General features: G+C 47.5%; 1 protein-coding gene across 2 annotated transcripts in view; it reads left to right on the top strand.

Annotated features, from left to right (window-relative positions):
* Window positions 1-5,451: 5,451 nt before the first annotated feature.
* RPTOR (regulatory associated protein of MTOR complex 1) overlaps window positions 5,452-24,164 on the top strand; it is a 318,041-nt gene continuing 299,328 nt past the window's right edge. The window contains exon 1 of one of the 2 annotated variants that reach the window (XM_069750796.1): window positions 5,452-5,775. In XM_069750796.1, coding sequence (XP_069606897.1) covers window positions 5,623-5,775 — 153 coding nt within the window. In that variant the 5' untranslated portion in view covers window positions 5,452-5,622. The remainder of the gene's footprint in view (window positions 5,776-24,164) is intronic. The other variant, XM_069750795.1, reaches the window with a different exon arrangement.

The following is a 24,164-nucleotide window of genomic DNA, read 5'->3' as shown; positions in this document are numbered from 1 at the left end:
TTTCCGGTAGGCCCCACTCATGGAGGATAAGGCTTTCGATATTTTCGTGTATGGGGAATCCCTTCACAGACTTAGGTTTCAAACCCCCAAACATGTCATCATGTACAGAATGGCCCTCTACTTCCTCTTCTACCCCCATGGTGCCCCTCACCACGGAAACTAACTCTTCCATATCCTCGGAGGAGAAGAGATATTTTTTATTGTCAGATTTGGAAGCAGAAGTAGAACCCTCATTCTCCCAAATGTCCTCTGAACCCGAGGTATGTAGCTCGCCTGAGTCAGAAACTACCGGGGCCATCTTCCTTTTTTAGGAGGGGGAGGCTGCGGTGTTGGGGTTTGAGAAAAGGCCGCCATGGAGGACTGAACCTCTTGTCTGATGAGGGTTCTGATGCTGTTCATGAGTGAGGGCTGTTCACTACACAGAACTTCCATCTGTGCATGGTTGACAGAGCTTTTTATATGCGGAGAGAAGCTTGGATGCACATATAGCACACTTGCGGCTGGGCAACTTATCCTTCCTAGGGGCAGGGACCTTGTCTCCCTAAAACGAGAGAGAAAGGCGGACTTAGTCACTTAAATTTAAATGGACAGCAAGGGACATCATCCCACTACTCACAATAGGGGGTGAACGCTGGGCTCCGCAGGAGCAGAATGTAGGGGTTTGTCGCCGTCCATATGGTCAGTGGTCCAGAGAGGGTCAGAGACCGAGGTCTTACCTGGAGGCTTCCCCAGCCAGGAATAAATAATTTACCGAGGCTCCCAGCGAATTTGGTGCTCCTCCTCGTTAGGGTCTGTGGGGGGGGGTGGTCAGAGAAGCCTGTAATGGCTGCCGCTGGATGTCCTAGGAGTAGGGACGCTGGCCGGCGCGCGGGAGCTGCGGCGTGTGGAGCCGAGGAAACCGGAAGTTCGGGTGGGTATCACTTCTGGTGCGCGCGCGCCACCACCAGCAGCAGCGTGGAGGAAGGAGGAAGCCGGAGAGCTGCAAGAGGACCCCGGAGCACCACCCTGCTTTGCCTCCCGAAAAAGGCGCGGGTAGGGCGGGTAAAGGTCCCAAGTAGCGCGGTGGACGCGGAGATGGGAGCAGTCTAAAGGAGGAGGAGAGCGGAGCCCCCGACCTCGACTGCCCGGCTTCAAGGTAACAGCGCTCCCGATCACGGCAGCACTATCAGAGAACCTCTTCATGCCCCATAGGGGACAGATAAAACACTGGTGGTTGCAGGAAGGGCAGGGGTATTTAACCTCTTTGTTTCCTGTCCCCTATTAGGGCGGGGAGACATCCTCCGATACTGCTGTCGTGGAAGGTGACTGGAGAAAAAATCCCTTTAGGTGACGGCGCACCCGCAGAGTTTTCCAAGGTGAAGCCGGCGCCTTTAACCTTATATATTCATTATGAAAGTGGGTGGATTCTCAGTGGAAGCAGCCAGAAGAATGAACATTACTTCTTTCAAGCGCTACATGAAAGAAGCAATAAAATACTAAACATGTGCAATGGGTCATTTTTACACTGCTGTGCATCAGGGCTGTGGAATAGGAGCCCATTTTGGTGGAAGTTTGGCTTACCGACTCCACAGCCCAGTCCATAGCCAATATTAGATCAATGCTCATGTAGTGACTGTGTAAGTAATATACATACATGTACACATAGGACTGTGCAAAAGGTTTAGGCAGATTTGGTAAAATGCTGCAAAAGAGGAATGCTTAAAAAATATCTATATATATAAGAGGCTTCGTGATTACTCGCTAATCCCGCCCCCTGCACAGTAGCTCCGCCCCACCACATAACCACACATAATCCCGCCCCCTCACCACACAATCCCGCCCCCCACCACATCACCACACAATCCCGCCCCCCACCACATCACCACACATAATCCAGCCCCCCACCACACACAATACCGCCCCCCCACCACACAATCCCGCCCCCACATCACCACACACAATCCCGCCCCCCCACCACATACAATCCTGCCCCCCCACCACATTACCACACGTGGCTCCGTCCCCACACATTACCCCACGAGGCTCCGTCCCCACACATTACCACACGAGGCTCCGTCCCCCCACATTACCACACGAGGCTGCGTCCCCACACATTACCACACGATGTTCCGTCCCCCCCACATTACCACACGAGGCTCCGTCCCCGCACATTACCACACGAGGCTCCGTCCCCACACATTACCACATGAGGCTCCGTCCCCCCACATTACCACACAAGGCTGCGTCCCCACACATTACCACACGATGTTCCGTCCCCCCCACATTACCACACGAGGCTCCATCCCCACACGAGGCTCCGTCCCCACACACATTACCACACGAGGCTCCGTCCCCACACATTACCACACGAAGCTCCCTCCCCACACACCATATCCCGTTTAAGTTAATAACAAGAAAACAATTCCACCTTCGTCTGGCTTATTCCATGACAATTACAAAATCGCAAGGACAAACATTCGATAAGATTGGCATTCTCCTACCTGATCCTGTATTCACACATGGTCAATTATACGCTGCATTCTCTAGAGTAAAGGTACCGTCACATTTAGCGACGCTGCAGCGATCTAGACAACGATCCCAATCGCTGCAGCGTCGCTGTGTGGTCGCTGGAGAGCTGTCACACAGACAGCTCTCCAGCGACCAACTATGCGAAGTCCCCTTGTAACCAGGGTAAACATCGGGTTACTAAGCGCAAGGCCGCGCTTAGTAACCCGATGTTTACCCTGGTTACCAGCGTAAACGTAAAAAAAACAAACACTACATACTTACATTCCGGTGTCTGTCCCCCGGCGCCATGGTTCTCTGCACTGACTGTGAGCGCCAGCCGGAAAGCACAGCGGTGACGTCACCGCTGTGCTCTGCTTTCTGGCCGGCCGGCGCTCACAGTGCAGAGAAGCACAGCGCCGGGGGACAGACACCGGAATGTAAGTATGTAGTGTTTGTTTTTTTTACGTTTACGCTGGTAACCAGGGTAAACATCGGGTTACTAAGCGCGGCCCTGCGCTTAGTAACCTGACGTTTACCCTGGTTACCAGTGAAGACATTGCTGAATCGGCGTCACACACGCCGATTCAGCGATGTCTGCGGGAGTCCAGCGACGAAATAAAGTTCTAGACTTTCTGCTCCGACCAACGATGGCACAGGAGGATCCAGATCGCTGCTGCCTGTCAAACTCAACGATATCGCTAGCCTGGACGCTGCAACGTCACGGATCGCTAGCGATATCGTTCAGTGTGACGGTACCATAACAAGTTGTAAAGATCTTTCAGTTCAAATGTACCTGGTAGAAGTCAAGGAAAGATCTTTGAAAATGAGGAAAATAACTATACATTTAATTGTGTTTACAGAGAAATTTTAACTTAAAGGGAACCTGTCACCCCGTTTTTTGAGATTGAGCTATAAATACTGTTAAATAGGGCCTGCACTGTGTGTTCCTATAGTGTATGTAGTGTACCCCGATTCCCCATGTATGCTGAGAAATAACTTACCAAAGTCGCCGTTTTCGCCTGTCAATCAGGCTGGTCAGGTCGGGAGGGCGTGGTGACATCGCTGGTTCTTCCTCAGCTTTACGTTGGTGGCGTAGTGGCGAAGACACAGCGCGCGATCTGCGCTGTCATCCCTTTCGTCGGTGGGGGCGGCCATCTTCCTGGGGCCGCGCGTGCGCAGATCGAGTGCTCTGCTGCACGGGGCTTCAGGAAAATGGCCGCGGGATGCCGCGCGTGCGCATTAGAGATCGCGGCGGCCATTTTCCCAAAGCCGAGTTTGCATCTCGGCTTTGGGAAAATGGCCGCCGCGATCTCTAATGCGCACGCGCGGCATCCCGCGGCCATTTTCCTGAAGCCCCGTGCAGCAGAGCACTCGATCTGCGCACGCGCGGCCCCAGGAAGATGGCCGCCCCCACCGATGCAAGGGATTACAGCGCAGATCGCGCGCTGCTTGTTCACCACTACACCACTACGCCACCAACGTAAAGCTGAGAAAGAACCACCGATGTCACCACGCCCTCCCGACCTGACCAGCCTGATTGACAGGCGAAAACGGCGACTTTGGTAAGTTATTTCTCAGCATACATGGGGAATCGGGGTACACTACATACACTATAGGAACACACAGCGCAGGCCCTATTTAACAGTATTTATAGCTCAATCTCAAAAAACGGGGTGACAGGTTCCCTTTAATTTATGTTTTGTTATGAAATTTGTTTAGATGCTGGAATGAATAAAAAACGCACATCTTACTGAATCCAGTTTGTTTTTGATTTTACACTGTGAATAAAATGTATTATTATTCAAATTTTTAATGATAATTATTATTAACTTCATTTTAAGTTAATTTACCACCTGCGTACGCGCTATTGAATGTTGTCATTATTTACTTTAGTTTAATCACCAGCAGCGTTAACTAGATAACAATGAGCGTGCTGAGCGTTAGCTGGCTGGAAACAGCTAGTTAAACTATATAATTTATATGACTCCGAAAGCACCCCCAATGACCCAGAAAACAGCCGCACCACAATTGACTGACCGCGAAAGCAAGCACCACAAGAGGTGGGTGACCCCCCAAAGCACCCTTCAATGCAGGTGAGCATCCCCTCACCACAGGTGGGTGCTCCATAAAGCACAGGTACGGACTGGGACTGAAATTCAGCCCTGGCATTTGAAATCACACAGGCCCATGCTGTGCCGTCCCCAAGCACCATAGAGGATATATTACCCCGCATGGAAGAAAGCAAGAGGAAAGCAAGATTTACCAGTATTTCTAATGATACCTCCGTCACAACACTTAACAGTATGGGTGTTTTGAGAACACCGATTCTGTTCATGTAGCAGACAAGGTGGCCCACAATCAGACAGGCCCCTCTGGCATTTGCCAGAATTGCCAAATGGCCAGTCCGGCCCTGATAAAGCACCCCCATCACAGGCGAGTGTCCTAATCAACATCCCACTGCACATGAGTGCTCCCCAGAGCAGCCTCCAACCACATTTGAGTGCCCCCACAAAACCCTCCCCCACTGCAGGTGAGTGCCCCACAAAGCATCCTGTACCACAGCCGAGTGCACCCCCAAAGCACGCCCCCCCCACCACACACACAAGTGCTCCACATAAAGCAACCCCCCACCCCAGGTGAGCACCTCCAGGCACTATCCACACACGGCCAGTGTGTGCCCCCCAAGGCGACCCCCACCGCAGGTGTAGCCCTAAATGCCATAGGTGCCCCTCTTTTGCGAAGTGCCCTCACCTAAATAAAAAAAATCATCCACCAAATGCTTCCCAGTCAGTGCTTCGACTTAGTTGTGCCACACTTCACCCCCCAAAAAGTTTGGCAGCCCCTTGCCCCCCATTCCTTTCTGATAACATGGCTCTGACAGAGCAGTGACCTCACTTCAGAGCCAGGACTGATCCTCCCGCTTGCACGTTACGCAACCCCTCACACAACCCCTCACACAACCCCTCACACAACTCCTCACACAACCCCTCACACAGGCAGTTTGTCCCTCGCCGGCCGCCGTTCCCGCAATGCATGTCGGACCCTCCCAATATGGCGGCGTCCGTACCGCTGCGCTGAGGAGCTGTCCGTGCTCGGTTTTCACGGGAGGCAGAGCGTGAGAGGACGAGAATCGAGATGGATCGTGAAAGCCCAGGCTTGGGCCTCGAAGATGAAGAGGAAGGCAGGCTTGTGGACTGGACCCTGCCGGCCGCCTTCATGAAGAAGCGGCACTGCGAGAAGATCGAGGGCTGCAAGTCCCTGGCGCAGAGCTGGAGGATGAAGGATCGGGTAAGGGGTCGTGATGTGCCGTGAGATTGGGGGGCACTTTGTAGTGGTTCTCAGCCCTCTGTGGGGGCTATAACATACTGGAGGGTCTGGCGTCACAGGCCTGCGGGGGATTCAGGGGGAAGGATTTTGGGGGCTTTTACAGGAGAGCTCCATTACTGTTTATTTCCATCCTCTGCCGGATCTAGCATCCAGAAAGCGTTGGCTGTTTGTGCCCTTCTGTTGGGACTAGGCTAGGTTCACATTAGCGTTTCTGTGTGCAGCGTATCGCCTGCGTGCTTACTCCTCCGCATCATCTTGCGCATGACGCAAACAAAAGCGCTGAGTGCATGTGTTTAAATGCGCTTTGGCATGCGTTTGCGTTTTGTATGCGCATGGTGGAGGCGGTGACATCATTTTGTGGTCATGCGCAGTCTAAAGAACGCATGCATACGCGTGTCCTTGCCTACCAATGTGTTCCCATAGACTGTAATGTGTTTTTTATGCAGTCATCCGCATGCGGACGATTGCGCAATATTTGACTCCTAAAAAAATGCAAAATGTTGCGTTTGCCGCGCACCGCGAAACGATACATGCGTACGCATGTGAGCGTATGCAAAAGCATGTCCCTGCTTACACAATGTTAAAGATATGTACGCATACGGATCATACGCCGCGCACAGAAATGCTAATCTGAACCCGGCCTTACTTTGTATGAGGCACCTTATACCAGACCCAAAATTCTGTGGAAGCAGTATATTGGGGGCGCCAGGTAAGGGTATGTTTCCACGTTCAGGAACCGCTGCATTTTTGACACAGCGTTGAGTCGCAGTGTCAAAAACGCAGCGTCCAGATGTTACAGCATAGTGGAGGGGATTTCATGAAATCCCGTCTCCACTATGCATTAAAAGGCGCATGCGGCAGACCCGCTAAAACGCACATGCGGCGCGTCTTTTAACCCCTTTCTGACATCGGACGTACTATCCTGTCCATGTGGGGTGGGCCCCTATGACCATGGACGGGATAGTACGTCCAGCGCGATCGGCGGCGCTCACGGGGGGAGCGCGGCCGATCGCGGCCGGGTGTCAGCTGTTTATCGCAGCTGACATCCGGCACTATGTGCCAGGAGCGGTCACGGACCGCCCCCGGCACATTAACCCCTGGCACACCGCGATCAAAGATGATCGCGATGTGCCGGCGGTGCAGGGAAGCACCGCGCAGGGAGGGGGCTCCCTGCGGGCTTCCCTGAGCCCCCCGCAGCAACGCGATGTGATCGCGTTGCTGCGAGGGTCTTACCTCCCTCCCTCCCTGCTCGAGCCCCGGATCCAAGATGGCCGCGGATCCGGGTCCTGCAGGGAGGGAGGTGGCTTCACAGAGCCTGCTCAGAGCAGGCACTGTGAAGGCTGCAGCGCTGCATGTCAGATCAGTGATCTGACAGAGTGCTGTGCAAACTGTCAGATCACTGATCTGTGATGTCCCCCCCTGGGACAAAGTAAAAAAGTAAAAAAAAAAATTTTCAAATGTGTAAAAATAAAAAATAAAAAAAAATATTCCAAAATAATGAAAAAAAAAAAAAAATATTATTCCCATAAATACATTTCTTTATCTAAATAAAAAAAACAAAACAATAAAAGTACACATATTTAGTATCGCCGCGTCCGTAACGGCCCGACCTATAAAACTGGCCCACTAGTTAACCCCTTCAGTAAACACCGTAAGAAAAAAAAATAAAACGAGGCAAAAAACAACGCTTTATTATCATACCGCCGAACAAAAAGTGGAATAACACGCGATCAAAAAGACAGATATAAATAACCATGGTACCGCTGAAAACGTCATCTTGTCCCGCAAAAAACGAGCCGCCATACAGCATCATCAGCAAAAAAATAAAAAAGTTATAGTCCTGAGAATAAAGCGATGCCAAAATAATTATTTTTTCTATAAAATAGTTTTTATCGTATAAAAGCGCCAAAACATAAAAAAATGATATAAATGAGGTGTCGCTGTAATCGTACTGACCCGAAGAATAAAACTGCTTTATCAATTTTACCAAACGCGGAACGGTATAAACGCCTCCCCCAAAAGAAATTCATGAATAGCTGGTTTTTGGTCATTCTGCCTCACAAAAATCGGAATAAAAAGCGATCAAAAAATGTCACGTGCCCGAAAATGATACCAATAAAAACGTCAACTCGTCCCGCAAAAAACAAGACCTCACATGACTCTGTGAACCAAAATATGGAAAAATTATAGCTCTCAAAATGTGGTAACGCAAAAAATATTTTTTGCAATAAAAAGCGTCTTTCAGTGTGTGACGGCTGCCAATCATAAAAATCCGCTAAAAAACCCGCTATAAAAGTAAATCAAACCCCCCTTCATCACCCCCTTAGTTAGGGAAAAATTAAAAAAATGTATTTATTTCCATTTTCCCATTAGGGCTAGGGTTAGAGTTAGGGCTAGGGTTAGGGCTAGGGTTAGGGTTAGGGCTAGGGTTAGGGCTAGGGCTAGGGTTAGGGCTAGGGCTAGGGTTAGGATTAGGGTTAGGGCTAGGGTTAGGGCTAGGGCTACAGTTTGGGTTGGGGCTAAAGTTACAGTTAGGGTTTAGATTACATTTACGGTTGGGAATAGGGTTGGGATTAGGGTTAGGGGTGTGTCTGGGTTAGAGGTGTGGTTAGGGTTACTGTTGGGATTAGGGTTAGGGGTGTGTTTGGATTAGGGTTTCAGTTATAATTCGGGGGTTTCCACTGTTTAGGCACATCAGGGGCTCTCCAAACGCGACATGGCGTCCGATCTCAATTCCAGCCAATTCTGCGTTGAAAAAGTAAAACAGTGCTTCTTCCCTTCCGAGCTCTCCCGTGTGCCCAAACAGGGGTTTACCCCAACATATGGGGTATCAGCGTACTCAGGACAAATAGGACAACAACTTTTGGGGTCCAATTTCTCCTGTTACCCTTGGGAAAATACAAAACTCGGGGCTAAAACATTTTTTTTGTGGGAAAAAAAAGGATTTTTTATTTTCACGGCTCTGCGTTATAAACTGTAGTGAAACACTTGGGGGTTCAAAGTTCTCACAACACATCTAGATTAGTTCCCTGGGGGGTCTAGTTTCCAATATGGGGTCACTTGTGGGGGGTTTCTACTGTTTAGGTACATTAGGGGCTCTGCAAACGCAATGTGACACCTGCAGACCATTCCATCTAAGTCTGCATTCAAATGGCACTCCTTCCCTTCTGAGCCCTCCTACGTGCCCAAACAGTGGTTCCCCCCACATATGGTGTATCATCGCACTCAGGACAAATTGGGCAACAAATTTTGGGGTCCAATTTCTCCTGTTACCCTCAGGAAAATACAAAACTGGGGGCTAAAAAAATAATTTTTGTGGGAAAAAAATTTTGTTTTATTTTTACGGCTCTGCATTATAAACTTTTGTGAAGCACTTGGTGGGTCAAAGTGCTCACCACACCTCTAGATAAGTTCCTTAGGGGGTCTACTTTCCAAAATGGTGTCATTTGTGGGGGGTTTCAATGTTTAGGCACATCAGTGGCTCTTCAAACGCAACATGGCGTTCTATCTCAATTCCTGTCAATTTTGCTTTGAAAAGTCAAACGGCGCTCCTTCCCTTCCGAGCTCTCCCATCCGCCCAAACAGTGGTTTACCCCCACATATGGGCTATCAGCGTACTCAGGACAAATTGTACAACAATGATTGGGGTCCATTTTCTCCTGTTACCCTTGGTAAAATAAAACAAATTGGAGCTGAATTAAATTTTTTGTGAAAAAAAGTTAAATGTTCATTTTTATTTAAACATTCAAAAAATTCCTGTGAAGCACCAGAAGGGTTAATAAACTTCTTGAATGTGGTTTTGAGCACCTTGAGGGGTGTAGTTTTTAGAATGGTGTCACACTTGGGTATTTTCTATCATATAGACCCCTCAAAATGACTTCAAATGAGATGTGGTCCCTAAAATAAAATGGTGTTGTAGAAATGAGAAATTGCTGGTCAACTTTTAACCCTTATAACTCCCTAACAAAAAAAAATTTTGGTTCCAAAATTGTGCTGATGTAAAGTAGACATGTGGGAAATGTTACTTATTAAGTATTTTGTGTGACATATCTCTGTGATTTAATTGCATAAAAATTCAAAGTTGGAAAATTGCGAAATTTTCATAATTTTCGCCAAATTTCCGTTTTTTTCACAAATAAACGCAGGTACTATCAAAGAATTTTTACCATTGTCATGAAGTACAATATGTCACGAGAAAACAATGTCAGAATCACCAGGATCCATTGAAGCGTTCCAGAGTTATAACCTCATAAAGGGACAGTGGTCAGAATTGTAAAAATTGGCCCGGTCATTAACGTGCAAACCACCCTTGGGGGTAAAGGGGTTAAGAACGCAGCATGTCCTTACATTGCAGAAAAAAACGCAAGGACAGTGCAGGTGACCTGCCAGTGACCTCAGGTGCAGATTTGGTCAGGATTTTACCTGCATAAAATCCTGACCAAATCCTGATGCAATCCTTAACGTGGACACATACCCTTACATGACTGTGCAGCGATATTTTTCCACTTTGAGGGTCTATTGTGGTTGTAGCCCCTCTAGATGTCCACAGGGTCAGGTCCTTCCAAACCCAGAGGTAGTGGTGGGCTCTCTGCATGTGAGACGCCAGTTTGAAGGCCTTTTCATATGAGCGTTGTGGCCACGTCTGACTCCCGAGTAGGCGCTCTCCCTTCTGTGGCCGGCCGACTTCCAGCATCCTGTAGGCTCAGCGCCTGCTGCAGGTTAAAGCCCCCGTCACACATAGCGAGATCGCTAGCGAGATCGCTGCTGAGTCACAAGTTTTGTGACGCAACAGCGACCTCAGTAGCGATCTCGCTATGTGTGACACGTAGCAGCGACCAGGCCCCTGCTGTGAGATCACTGGTCGTGTCAGAATGGCCTGGACCGTTTTTTGATCGTTGAGGTCCCGCTGGGTAGCACACATCGCTGTGTTTGACACCTTACCAACGACCTCGTTGACAGGACGTCCCATTGAATCGTCATGAAATAGCATCGTTGTACAGGTCGCTACAGGTCGCCGCATCGCTGCTGCGTCGTTGGGGAGATCGCACTGTGTGACATCTCACCAGCGACCACATAGCGAGGCAGCAACGATCCCTGACAGGTCGTATCGTTGTCGGGATCGCATAAGCGTCGCTATGTGTGACGGGGCCTTAAGGCTTCCTTCATTCCTCCACCCCTGAAAGAGTCCTAAGGGCCGATTTGTCATTTGCGATTTTTTTTTTTTTTTTAAGTCACTTTTTTTTCCTTTTTTTCCCATTTTGATTCACTCACTGGTTTTGCGCCAAATACTTAAAAATGGCGTACGTGATTTGTGAATGTCGTAACAATGCTATTTTGTTTTTAATGGGAATCTTGTCACCTCCTTGGAAGTACCTAAGCTATTAATATGGGCATACAGGTACTAGAACACTTAAAATAGTCATATTATGCCTCATCTTCAGAAATCTTCTTATAATCCTTTTATGTTAATCCATTGTTCCAGGCTCTGGGGGTGCAGTGCCTGGGATGAAACTTGACCCCAGGACTTCATTTGCGCGGCTGTCACTTCCCATCAGCGTCACCGTGGCCTGTGATGTCTAGTAATTGTCTCGGGCCTGCGAACTGCAATTGCGAGAATAATTAAGAAGCCAATGCCCATGGAAGGGCGGAATATCGCAATTGCCGGGCGCAGGCGTGGGACAAACACTAGATGTTATAGGGCACTGTGACGCTGATGGGAGGCGAGAGGCACGCAAATGAAGTCCTGAGGCCAAGTTTCCTTCCAGGCACCCCACGCCCCAAAACCTGGAACAACGGATTCACATAAAGGATTAAAAGCGGATTTCTGAAGAACAAGACCGTAGATATGAGGCAAAAATTGTCCTACTGATCGTCAACCTCTTTAACTGGTTTATGTGATTTCAGCACCACAAGTCACAATTTCTTTTAACCGTTGCTAAAATGTACAAAGTTGGAAACTCCAGAACCCTTAAGGCGCGCGTCCACTGTTCGGATTTACGGCGCTTTGGACGGAGTGGAAAACCCACGCCGCCCCCTTCTGTACACGCGGGGATTCCGAGTGTGTTCATTGCACATATCCGGAAATGCCGCACCTTATACGTAGGACCCTGTTATTTACCTTGCGGCGACGGAGTGTCGGCGCAAGGTAAACAGACATGCTTTTTAAAAAGACGCGCCGCATGTCCAGAAACGCAGGACTGCCGGATGCGTGTTTGCACGCATAGTGGAGACAGGATTTCATAAAATCCTCTCCACTATGCTGTAACATCTGGACGCCTCAGGTTGAACACTGCGGTTATACGCACCGTTCAATCTGCGGCTAAACCGGATGTAATCTGGTCCGTGGACATGTACCCTTACTCCTGAAGGGGGTGGACTGAGCAAAAAATAAATATGCATCATTTGGTAAAAGTTGTATTTCATGAGTCATTTTTCAATCAATGGGGTCTCCAGCCATCGGACCCTCACTGATCGATCTCTGATTTGTCACTTATCCAGTTGACCTTTGTAAGTACACAGTGGACAATACATTGAGACTACAGAATGGCTAAGATATAGTTCATTTGATTGCTGGATCTGATAATTAGGCCGGGATCACACATACGCGAGATATGGCCAAGTCTCGCAGGTGAAAACCCAGCTCTGGCGCCGGCACTCCGGAGCGGAGCATGCAGCTCCATGTATTGCTGTGCGGCTGTACGCTCCGCTCTGGAGTGTCGGCACCAGAGCTCGGTTTTCACCTGCGATACTCGGCCGTATCTCGCGTATGTGTGATCCCGGCCTTATAGAGAGACTATAAGCCAGCGAGCATTAGATTTCTCTAAAAGACAAGGGGTTAATATGGGTTTTGTCGAGGTTTTATGGCAGGATACATGGGGGCTATGTTGGTGTTCTTGTTGTTAGTGATGATGTAACCTCACAAGAAGGCTCATTCACTGTCATAATAGGTTTGTAGGCCATGAGTGTCATGTTGGGTTTGTCTGGTACCAGGCCCAGTGTACGTCACCAGTTTATTTCCATTTCTCCACCAAAGGGGATTGCCTACCCTTCCCCTTTCTCCACGAGGTTACTTTGCTGATTCTGCCAGTAGCTTGTTATGGGTTATTCCAGTTAGGACAAAGCTTTATTGGTTTTTACCCATCCACTGTGGTTGCCACGCTGTCGATGAACAGAATGAATGGCCCAAAGTCTCCTGTGTGAATTAAGTGCTGATCGAGCATTCACTGTGCTATCCCTAATCATCAATGTAATGGAAGCACATCCTTCCAGCTTCCTGCTAAATTGACAGCAAGGACCAGCGTCTGGCTCGAACAATGCTCTATCCACTGCTGCTGTATAAAGGAGCTTTGTCTCTGCAACATCAGAGCAGCGCTCACAAGCTCTATAGAAAAGAGCCTGTAAGTGTGACGCTTCTTGACTAAGAGACCAGCCATCACTGATAGTTTACTGACCACCACAGTAGTCTATGCAGCGAGTAGTAAACAAATTAAAAATACTTCCATTCTTGGACTTTTTAACCCTTTAATGACCCCTGATGTACATTTTCCCATAAGGTCTTGAGGACTTCATGGAGTGAGCTCAGTAACTGAGTCTGCTTCATTCCTGGCAGATGCCAAATGTTTTACATAGCCTGCATCTGACTATTAACAGCTGTAGCTAGCTCATTAACCATTTAATGTCGCAGTCAATGACTGACAGCAGCAATTAACTGGCATGACTACAAGTGTTTGTTTGCTTGCTCTTAACGGCCACCACAAGGTCATCGTCTGGAGCCAATGAATTACCATGGCAGTTGGGGCCTGATCAAGGCCTCCTTTAGAGAATTACAGAAGGCTAGCACTCGACAGTTCTGAAGGTGACGGTGCAAATGAACGGAACCCGTGGTCCTCTCAATCATAGAACGTAAAATCACTGCACTCGTACGATGAAGAGATTCAATTCATGTGGATGCTTTTATTAAGTAAATGTTCAGGTGAGGCGATAAGTACAAAACGTTTCGGCCAGCCCGTGGCCTTGATCACTAAATCGCTGAAACAAATAAAAAATATTTGTTTCAGCGATTTAGTGATCAAGGCCACGGGCTGGCCGAAACGTTTTGTACTTATCGCCTCACCTGAACATTTACTTAATAAAAGCATCCACATGAATTGAATCTCTTCATCGTACGAGTGCAGTGATTTTACGTTCTACAAGGCCTCCTTTAAGTGTCAATCTCAGCAAACGACTGGACTTCATAGGAGTATCGCAATAACACTATATACTGCAGTGCTGTGGTATTGTATAATATGGAATAAGTGACTAAATGATTGCAAATTCAAATTTCCAAGAGGCGGCACAGTGGCTCAGTGATTAGCATTACGGCCTTGCAGCGCTGGAGTCCTGGGTTCAAATCCCACCAAGCACAACATCTGCAAGGAGTTTGTATGTTCTCCTCGTGTTTGTGTGGGTTTCCTATAGGTTCTCCGGTTTCCTCCCACATTCCAAAGACATACTGATAGGGAATTTAGATTGTGAGCCCCATCAGGGACAGCGACGATAATGTAGGCAAACTGTAAAGCGCTGCAGAATATGTTAGCGATATATATATATATATATATATATATATATATATATATATATATATATATATATATATAAAAATAAACATTATTATTAGATTAAGAGGTGAAAAAAAGTTAAATAAGAATTAATTTTTTTTTTAAGTTTAAATCCCTTTAAAAAAAAAAAATTAAACACATTTGGTATACGGTAATTGAGTTCAAAAGTCGGATTTACCCAAATAATATACAAGAATTTAAACTGTACATAGAACAGCTGGAAAAAAAAATCTAATTGCTTGAGTTGGCGTTTTTTGTCTTCCACACATTCTTTTAAGGGAACCTGTCACCTTGGAAATGTTATTTGCCGCAAGGTATTTAAGCATTATGTGACTGCCTTTGGTATGTTATTTACCTGCTGTTGTGGGGTCAATCTGTAGGTAAATAGCGTTTCAATGCTGCCTGTCTGCCTTAGGGTATGTTTCCACGTGCAGGAAACGCTGCGTGTCTGACGCTGCATAGGGCCGCAGCGTCAGACACGCAGTGTCCAGATGTTACAGCATAGTGGAGGGGATTGAATGAAATCCCGTCTCCACTATGCGTGGTAACACGCACGCGGCGGCCCTGCGACTCCGGACATGCTGCGCGTCTTTTCAGATCGCAGCATGTCCGTATATCTTGCGGCGACACTGCGTCGCCGCAAGATATAGCACAGGGCCCTATGCGATGGGTGCGATGATGCCGGATGTGTGCTATGAACACATCCAGCATCATCGCGTCCCAGAAGGGGGCGGGGCTTACCACAGAGCGGCAAAGCCGCTCCGACGATACCTCCTGCCATCCTGAAAGTGGACACATACCCTTACCGTTACACTAAACGACTTACCAACGATCACGACCAGCGATACGACCTGGCCGTGATCGTTGGTAAGTCGTTGTGTGGTCGCTGGGGAGCTGACACACAGACAGCTCTCTCCAGCGACCAACGATCCGGGGAAAGACTTCGGCATCGTTGAAATTGTCTTCAACGATGCCGAAGTCCCCGGGTAACCAGGGTAAACATCGGGTTACTAAGTGCAGGGCCACGCTTAGTAACCCGATATTTACCCTGGTTACCATTGTAAAAGTAAAAAAAAAAAACCAGTACATACTCACATTCCGATGTCTGTCACGTCCCCCGCCGTCAGGTTCCCGCACTGACTGTCAGCGCCGGCCGTAAAACAGAGCCAGAGCACAGCGGTGACGTCACCGCTGTGCTCTGCTTTCCGGCCGGCGCTGACAGTCAGTGCAGGGAAGCTGACGCCGGGGGACGTGACAGACATCAGAATGTGAGTATGTACTGTTTTTTTTAACTTTTACAATGGTAACCAGGGTAAATATCGGGTTAGTAAGCGCGGCCCTGCACTTAGTAACCCGATATTTACCCTGGTTACAAGTGAACGCATCACACACGCCGATCCAGCGATGACAGCGGGTGATCAGCGACCAAAAAAAAGGTCCTGATCATTCCCCACGACCAACGATCTCCCAGCAGGGGCCTGATCGTTGGTCGCTGTCACACATAACGAGATCGTTAGCGGGATCGTTGCTACGTCACAAAAAGCGCGACGTTGCAACGATATCGTTAACGATATCGTTATGTGTGAAGGTACCGTTAATGAAAATGCGGCTAATGGAAGAAAATCAACTTTTATTTCCTCCCGGGAGCTACCAGTTTTCAGTCTTCAGAATGGCTACAGTCAATTGATCGGTGGCTGTAAGCACGGCCCGCACTTTGACAGCCAGCAAGTTGTCAGTCAAAGTGCTGGAGACAGCTGCCGATCACAGTATAGTGATTCATAATTGTAGCCACTTTGTGCATGCACCCATGACTGAAAGCCAGTGGCTCCCGGGAGCAAATAAGTTCATTTTCTCCTGGTAATGGCACCGCCACAGTGCAAAGCGCCAGAATTGGTTTATCTAATAGATGCGCCTTTTCGGGGGTGGCTGCGGGCTGCTATTTTTAAGCTGCGCTGGCTGGGGCAATATCCATGGCCCCTTACCAGCCTGAGAATACCAGCCCCCAGCTGTCTGCTTCAGCTTGGCTGGTTGTGAAAAGTGTGTGTGTGTGTGGGGGGGGGGGGGGAACCCAAGCAGTTTTTTATTAAAATCATTGAAATAATTTAAGAAAAAAAAAAAACGGCCTTGCTAACAGCTGAGGGTTGCCTCTTGCAGCTGTCAGTTTTGCCTGGCTGGTTATCAAAAATACAGGGGAACGCGCGCTGTTTTTTTTACTTATTCTATTTAGAGCACAGGCTGATGAATACTCGCATCAGCCACCGCATGCACCCGCGGTTATTAGCGGCAGCGGGCCTAGTATCTTTGGAGTAGTAGTCCAATCAGCCAACACCTGTGATTGGAGGTAAACTTTTTACCTCCAGTCACAGCTGCGGGCTCACTCTGTCTTCTGACAGCGTGGGAGCTGTAGCTCTCCGAACGGCGGTAATGATCTTACCGCTGATCAGAGACAGTGTTTGCTGCTCTGTCATGCAGATGACAACGTCGCAAACACTGGATGTTCAGGCCCCCCATTCAAGTCAGTGGGGCCCGTGTTTGGGTACTGTTCTCATAACCAAAGCAAACTTCTTTTTTTTTTTTTTTTTTTTAACTATTCACCTGAACCCTCTAGACCCGAACATCCAGGGGTTCGCCCATCAGTAGTTGTGATTTTATTGTTTGGAATCTTTCCATGCTGTATAAAATATTGATCCTGAGAGATTAGAATCTGTAATTATCAGCAGGTATCCAGGCTATATACACTGCTCAAAAAAATAAAGGGAACACTAAGGCTATGTGCACATGTTGCGGATTTTGCTGCGGATCTGCAGCTGCGGGTCCGTAGCAGCTTTCCATGCGTTTACAGTACAATGTAAACCTATGGAAACCGCAATCCGCAGTTCCCATGCTGCAGAAAAAAATGTGCAGAAACGCTGCGGGTTACATTCCGCAGCATATCAATTCTTTGTGCGGATTCCGCTGGGGTTTACACCTGCTCGCAATAGGAATCCGCAGGTGTAAACCGCAGGTGGAATCCGCACAAAATCTGCATAAAAACCGCGGTAAATCCGCAAGTAAAACGCAGTGCCTTTTACCTGCGGATTTCTCAAATCCGCTTCGGAAAAATCCACAGAGCTCCAAAATACGTGTGCACATACCCTTAAACAGAATATAACTCCAAGTAAATCAAACTTCTGTGAAATCAAACTGTCCACTTAGGATGCAACACTGTTTGACAATCAATTTCACATGCTGTTGTACAAATGGAATAGACAACAGATGGAAATTATTGGCAATTATCAAGACACACTCAATAAAGGAGTGGTTCTTCAGGTGGGGCCGCACTTAGTAACCCGATGTTTACCCTGGTTACCATCGTTAAAGTAAAATAAACAACCACTACATACTTACCTACCGCTGTCTGTCCCCGGCGCTGGGCTTCTCTGCACTCCTCCTGCACTGGCTGTGAGCACAGCGGCCGGAAAGCAGAGCGGTGACGTCACCGCTGTGCTTTCCGGCTGCCCGGCGCTCACAGCCAGTGCAGGAGGAGTGCAGAGAAGCTCAGCGCCGGGGACAGACAGCGGTAGGTAAGTATGTAGTGGTTGTTTATTTTACTTTAACGATGGTAACCAGGGTAAACATCGGGTTACTAAGTGCGGCCCTGCGCTTAGTAACCCGATGTTTACCCTGGTTACCAGCGAAGACATCGCTGAATCGGTGTCACACACGCCGATTCAGCGATGTCAGCGGGAGAGCCAGCGACGAAATAAAGTTCTGGCCTTTCTTCCCCGACCAGCGACATCACAGCAGGGGCCTGATCGCTGCTGCGTGTCACACTGGACGATATCGCTAGCGAGGACGCTGCAACGTCACGGATCGCTAGCGATATCGTCCAGTGTGACGGTACCTTTATTCATGCAGGGGATCTCTTCTCCCTGTGCTTGGTTATTTTTGTCTGTACCATAGACTTTGATTTGAGCAGCAGGCTGCATTTTCAGCCAGCGCTCCATTCATCAACTCTTGGTCGCAGTATTGCTGGTTTGAGGGAGGGGGTCACTGGACCTCCGTTCCGGAAATTAGTGGAGTCTCAACTGTTAAACCCTCCTCAGTCTAAGGCTGGAGTCACACTAGTCTGTAATACGGATGAGTGCTGTGCGATAGAAAACCGCATAGCACTCAGACCAGTATTCTGCTGTGGGGCAGCTCACATCCCCATTTTTTTTCCTCGGCCGTTTTCAGTGTGCGAGTGAAATTGCAGCATGCTGCGATTGTCACCGACATTTGGCCGAAAAATGTCTCACTCACCCCATATAAGCCTGTGGGTGCGAATGAGACAACGCACATCACTCGGATATCATCCTAGTGCTGTATGCTAAACGCTGACCCCGGCAAGGGAGGAGATGGAGAAATTCATTTCTCCGCCTCCTCCACAGCTGTGCTCCGATCCTCCCTGTGCGGGAGGCTCGGAGCAGAGACGCATGAAACTCGGCCCCTGCTGACAACAGAGCAGGAGCCGAGGGTCATTAGCATATCGCATCGGATGCAATACGCTAGTGTGACCCCGGCCTTACAGTTATCATTTGACTCGAGAAGCCAGGAAGCTTTGTAGTGACGTAGATTTGGGGAATGTGGGTATAAGAACTCTTTGAGGTAGTGGGCTGCTAGGAAATATGAGGTTGAGGGAGAGGTGTATTGTGACAGAAGCCAGGGCACAGAAGGTCTCCATGCAAGGCCCAGAAGGACACATTTATGGGTTTTGAAGGTCTGGGGGATCTCCTACACCTGGATATGATTTTGATGTGGGGACACAAGGTTGGGATGACATTTTGTATTATTGATGTTCTGTTGACACAAGACTTTCACACACTTTTGGAAATGTGCCACAGTCAGGGCCGTATTTGCCACTAGGCACTTGAGGGCACACGCCTAGGGGCGCCAGGATGCAGGGGGCGGCACCTGAGCAAGGGTTGTCTTTTTTTTTTTTTTTTAAAGTCCAAAGGTGGTCAGCCCGCCCACTCACCAACAATCGTTACTGAACTTTGCAGCCTGACCCCGGACACAGCCCGCTCCTTTGCTGCCCATGTTCCCCAGCCGACAGCTGCTACGTGCCTCTGTGGGCACCGCAGCTACTTACATGTCCGTGACTGGTAAGTTCTTCCCTTCCACTACCCGAATGAAGAGGAAGCTCTGTTTGGCCATGGCTGTGAGGGCCGAGAGTTCAGCAGCCAGCTCCCATCCTTGTCTCCCTCCACATTAGTCCTCCAGGCTCCGGTTAGCAGCCAGTGGCAGAGGAACCCTCGGGGGGCCGGGGCCACAAGTGCTCAGAGCAGGACCTAGTCTCTACCGTTCTCCTGGGAGCTGCTGGAGTTCTGTTACGTCGCAGGGTCGTGACGTAGGGTCAACCTGAGGAGTGAATGAAAGGAATGCTCACTGCTGCTTCTGGGTGCCGAGTCTTATGGCCTTTTATAAGCGAAAGCACTAATTTCTCTCAGTGTAAATGAACATGAGGAAATTACAAGCTGCGCACTTCAGACTAAAGATCTGGTCAGTTCTGCTACCTGTGCATGTTTCATTTGTTACTGTTTGTATGAAATGTGGAGAGCAGAACAAATACAATGTAAGGCAGTTTCCCCCATACAAATCAGTATCCACTCAGCTTTCCTCCATACAAAACAATATCCACCCAGCTTTCCCCCATAAAAAACCGCATCCACCCAGCTTTCCCCCATACAAAACAGTATCCACTCAGCTTTCCTCCATACAAAACAATATCCACCCAGCTTTCCCCCATACAAAACAGTATCTACCTAGCTTTCCCCCATACAAAACAATATCTACCCCACTCTCCCTCATACAAATCACTATTCACTTGGCTTTCCCCTATACAAATCATTATATGCTGTGTGCAGAATTATTAGGCAAGTTGTATTTTGATCACATGATACTTTTTGTACATGTTGTCCTACTCCAAGCTGTTCAGGCTTGAGAGCCAACTACCAATTAAATAAATCAGGTGATGTGCATCCCTGTAATGAGGAGGGGTGTTGTCTTATGACATCACAACCCTATATAAGGTGTGCTTAATTATTAGGCAACTCCCTTTCCTTTGGCAAAATGGGTCAGAAGAGAGATTTGACGGGCTCTGAAAAGTCCAAAATTGTGAGATGTCTTGCAGAGGGATGCAGCAGTGTTGAAATTGCCAAACTTTTGAAGCGTTATCACTGAACAATCAAGCGTTTCATGGCAAATAGCCAACAGGGTCGCAAGAAGCGTGTTGGGCAAAAAAGGTGCAAAATAACTGCGCATGAATTGAGGAAAATCAAGCGTGAAGCTGCCAAGATGCCATTTGACACCAGTTTTGCCATATTTCAGGACTGCAACGTTACTGGAATAACAAAAAGCACAAGGTGTGCGATACTCAGGGACATGGCCAAGGTAAGGAAGGCTCAAAAAAGACCAACTTTGAACAAGAAACATAAGATAAAACGTCAAGACTGGGCCAAGAAATATCTTAAGACAGACATTTCAAAGGTTTTATGGACTGATGAAATGAGAGTGACTCTTGATGGGCCAGAGGCTGGATCAGTAAAGGGCAGAGAGCTCCACTCCACGCCAGCAAGGTGGAGGTGGGATATTGGTATGGGCTGGTATCATCAAAGATGAACTTGTGGGACCTTTTCGGGTTGAGGATGGAGTGAAGCTCAACTCCCAGACCTACTGCCAGTTTCTGGAGACTTCTTCAAGCAGTGGTACAGGAAGAAGTCGGTATCGTTCAAGAAAAACATGATTTTCATGCAGGACAATGCTCCATCACATGCCTCCAACTACTCCACAGCATGGCTGGCCAGTAAAGGTCTCAAAGAAGAAAAAATAATGACATGGCCCCCTGGTTCACCTGATCTGAACCCCATAGAGAACCTGTTGTCCCTCATAAAATGTGAGATCTACAGGGAGGGAAAACAGTCCACCTCTCGGACCAGTGTCTGGGAGGCTGTGGTGGCTGCTGCACGCAATGTTGATCGTAAATAGATCAAGCAACTGACAGAATCTATGGATGGAAGGCTGCTGAGTGTCATCATAAAGAAAGGTGGCTATAATTCTGCACACAGTGTATGTGTATATATATAGAGAGAGAGAAAAAAAAAAATCATGTTGCTTAAATTATGATGCAAGTCATTTGGACCACATCATGAACGTTTTAAAAACAAAAACAAGCCAAGAAATAATGGCAGTATTGCGTTTTTTTTCTTAATTTCACCTTTTTCAGATCCCTCCCCCCCCCCTTACATTATACGGTGAAATAAATTGTCATTGAAAACTTGTCTGGCATAAAAAAGTGAGGACCACAGTGAAAAAATAAGCAGAGGTAGACAAAGGAAGATCAAGCTGAGCTTTCTAACAAGTATTTTACTTCACAGCTGGATTCACATCTATACTGCTCAGTACTACTGTATAAAGTCTTCCTTGCTGCTACTTTTTTACAATAGCGAAAGAATAAAGAGCAGGAATCTCTGTGTCCTGTGTATGGTGGACACTTTAGAAGCTAGTTTCCGCCCACCAGCTCAGTCAAGTGCAAATGAAGAGTTAGGTTCTTCAGAGGAGAGACCTGGTGAAAATGCAGAATAAGAGTCATACGTGTGCCTTGAGTTATTACTAATTTTCACACACGGGACCGCTCTTTCTGAAAAGTTATGTGAAAGCAAAGTTAGTTACCCTTTAAGGACTTGAACTCATAGTCGCCCTGCCTTTATACACGCTCGAGATGCAGCAGCCACTTTCACGGTACGATTTTATAGAAAGTAAATTGTACTTTTGATTTACTGCTATGTGCATTGCGTTTAATGGTGCTTTGCTGTGGGGAAGTTGACACGCTGCGTGAATTACACAGTGCATGCAGGTTATAAATTAGATTTAAAATCACATTCAATGCCGGAAAACATCCTTTGGAAGACTATCATCTCCTCCAGAAGCGATGCCAACCGAGACGTATGTGTAGAGCGCTTTACTGTATTACTCAGTACAAGAGCAGCTAAATAAATTTAATGCATTTTTCTGGGAAATAATATTTATTACTAACCTTTTTATGCAAGTTTTCATTTTTGGTGTAATGGGATTGCACAGCAGTCTAAAGTTACATAGAAAATATTCTGAGATAACTAGCTTAAAAGTGATCTGCTCCACTACGGTCACTGTGAAAATATAGGCAAGCACTCATTAATATATAGAGGTTATACACCGTGTGCAGAATTATTAGGCGAGTTGTATTTTAGAGGATTATTTTTATTATTGATCAACAACTATGTTCTCAATCAACCCAAAAGACTCATAAATATAAAAGACACTGTTCCGAGAGGTGGACTGTTTTCCCTTCCTGTAGATCTCACATTTTATGAGGGACCACAGGTTCTCTATGGGGTTCAGATCAGGTGAACAAGGGGGCCATGTCATTATTTTTTCTTCTTTGAGACCTTTACTTGCCAGCCACACTGTGGAGTAGTTGGAGGCATGTGATGGATTATTGTCCTGCATGAAAATCATGTTTTTCTTGAACGATACTGACTTCTTCCTGTACCACTGCTTGAAGAAGTTGTCTTCCAGAAACTGGCAGTAGGTTTGGGAGTTGAGCTTCACTCCATTCTCAACCCAAAAAGGTCCCACAAGTTCATCTTTGATGATACCAGCCCATAACAGTACCCCACCTCCACCTTGCTAGCGTGGAGTGGAGCTCTCTGCCCTTTACTGATCCAGCCTCTGGCCCATCAAGAGTCGCTCTCATTTCATAAGTCCATAAAACCTTTTAAAAGTCAGTCTTAAGATATTTCTTGGCCCAGTCTTGACGTTTTATCTTATGTTACTTTTTCAAAGGTGGTCTTTTTTCAGCCTTCCTTACCTTGGCCATGTTCCCGAGTATCGCACACCTTGTGCCTTTTGTTACTCCAGTAACGTTGCAGCTCTGAAATATGGCAAAACTGGTGTCAAATGGCATCTTGGCAGCTTCACGCTTGATTTTCCTCAATTCATGGGCAGTTATTTTGCGCCTTTTTTGCCCAACACGCTTCTTGCGACCCTGTTGGCTATTTGCCATGAAATGCTTGATTGTTCAGTGATTACGCTTCAAAAGTTTGGCAATTTTCAAGACTGCTGCATCCATCTGCAAGACATCTCACAATTTTGGACTTTTTAGAGACCGTGAAATTTCTCTTCTGACCCATTTTGCCAAAGGAAATGAAGTTGCCTAATAATTAAGCACACCTTGTATAGGGTTTTGATGTCATTAGGCAACACCCCTCCTCATTACAGGGATGCACATCACCTGATTTACTTAATTGGTAGTTAGCTCTCAAGCCTGAACAGCTTGGAGTAGGACAACATGTATAAAACGTATAATGTGATCAAAATACAACTTGCCTAATAATTCTGCGCACCGTGTATTATAGACCGCTCTGCCATAAAATTAAAACCAACTGTGTTGGTCACCCTTGTGCCTCAGTCACAAATTTGATCTATCAAGGTGAGGAATCCTGTATTCTTGTCATCTCCATCTGTCTCATGTTCCTCAGGCAATTATCAACCAAGATCTGCAGTTTCACACCAATCTATCATGGCTGCACATCGTGGGCGCGCCACCAGACCCGCCGCGTATCGTGGGCGCGCCACCAGACCCGCCGCGTATCGGCAACATCCAACAAGACCTATTTTGGAGATACTCAAGCCCAGTTGTCTGATAACCCTAATTTTGCCCTGGCAAAATTCGTTCAGATCCTTATTCTTGCACAT

This window comes from Ranitomeya imitator, chromosome 2 (assembly GCF_032444005.1).
Source record: "Ranitomeya imitator isolate aRanImi1 chromosome 2, aRanImi1.pri, whole genome shotgun sequence".
Classification (NCBI taxonomy): Eukaryota; Metazoa; Chordata; class Amphibia; order Anura; family Dendrobatidae; genus Ranitomeya; species Ranitomeya imitator.
Note: the sequence above shows the minus strand (reverse complement) of the source record. Positions and strands in the feature narration are given on the sequence as shown.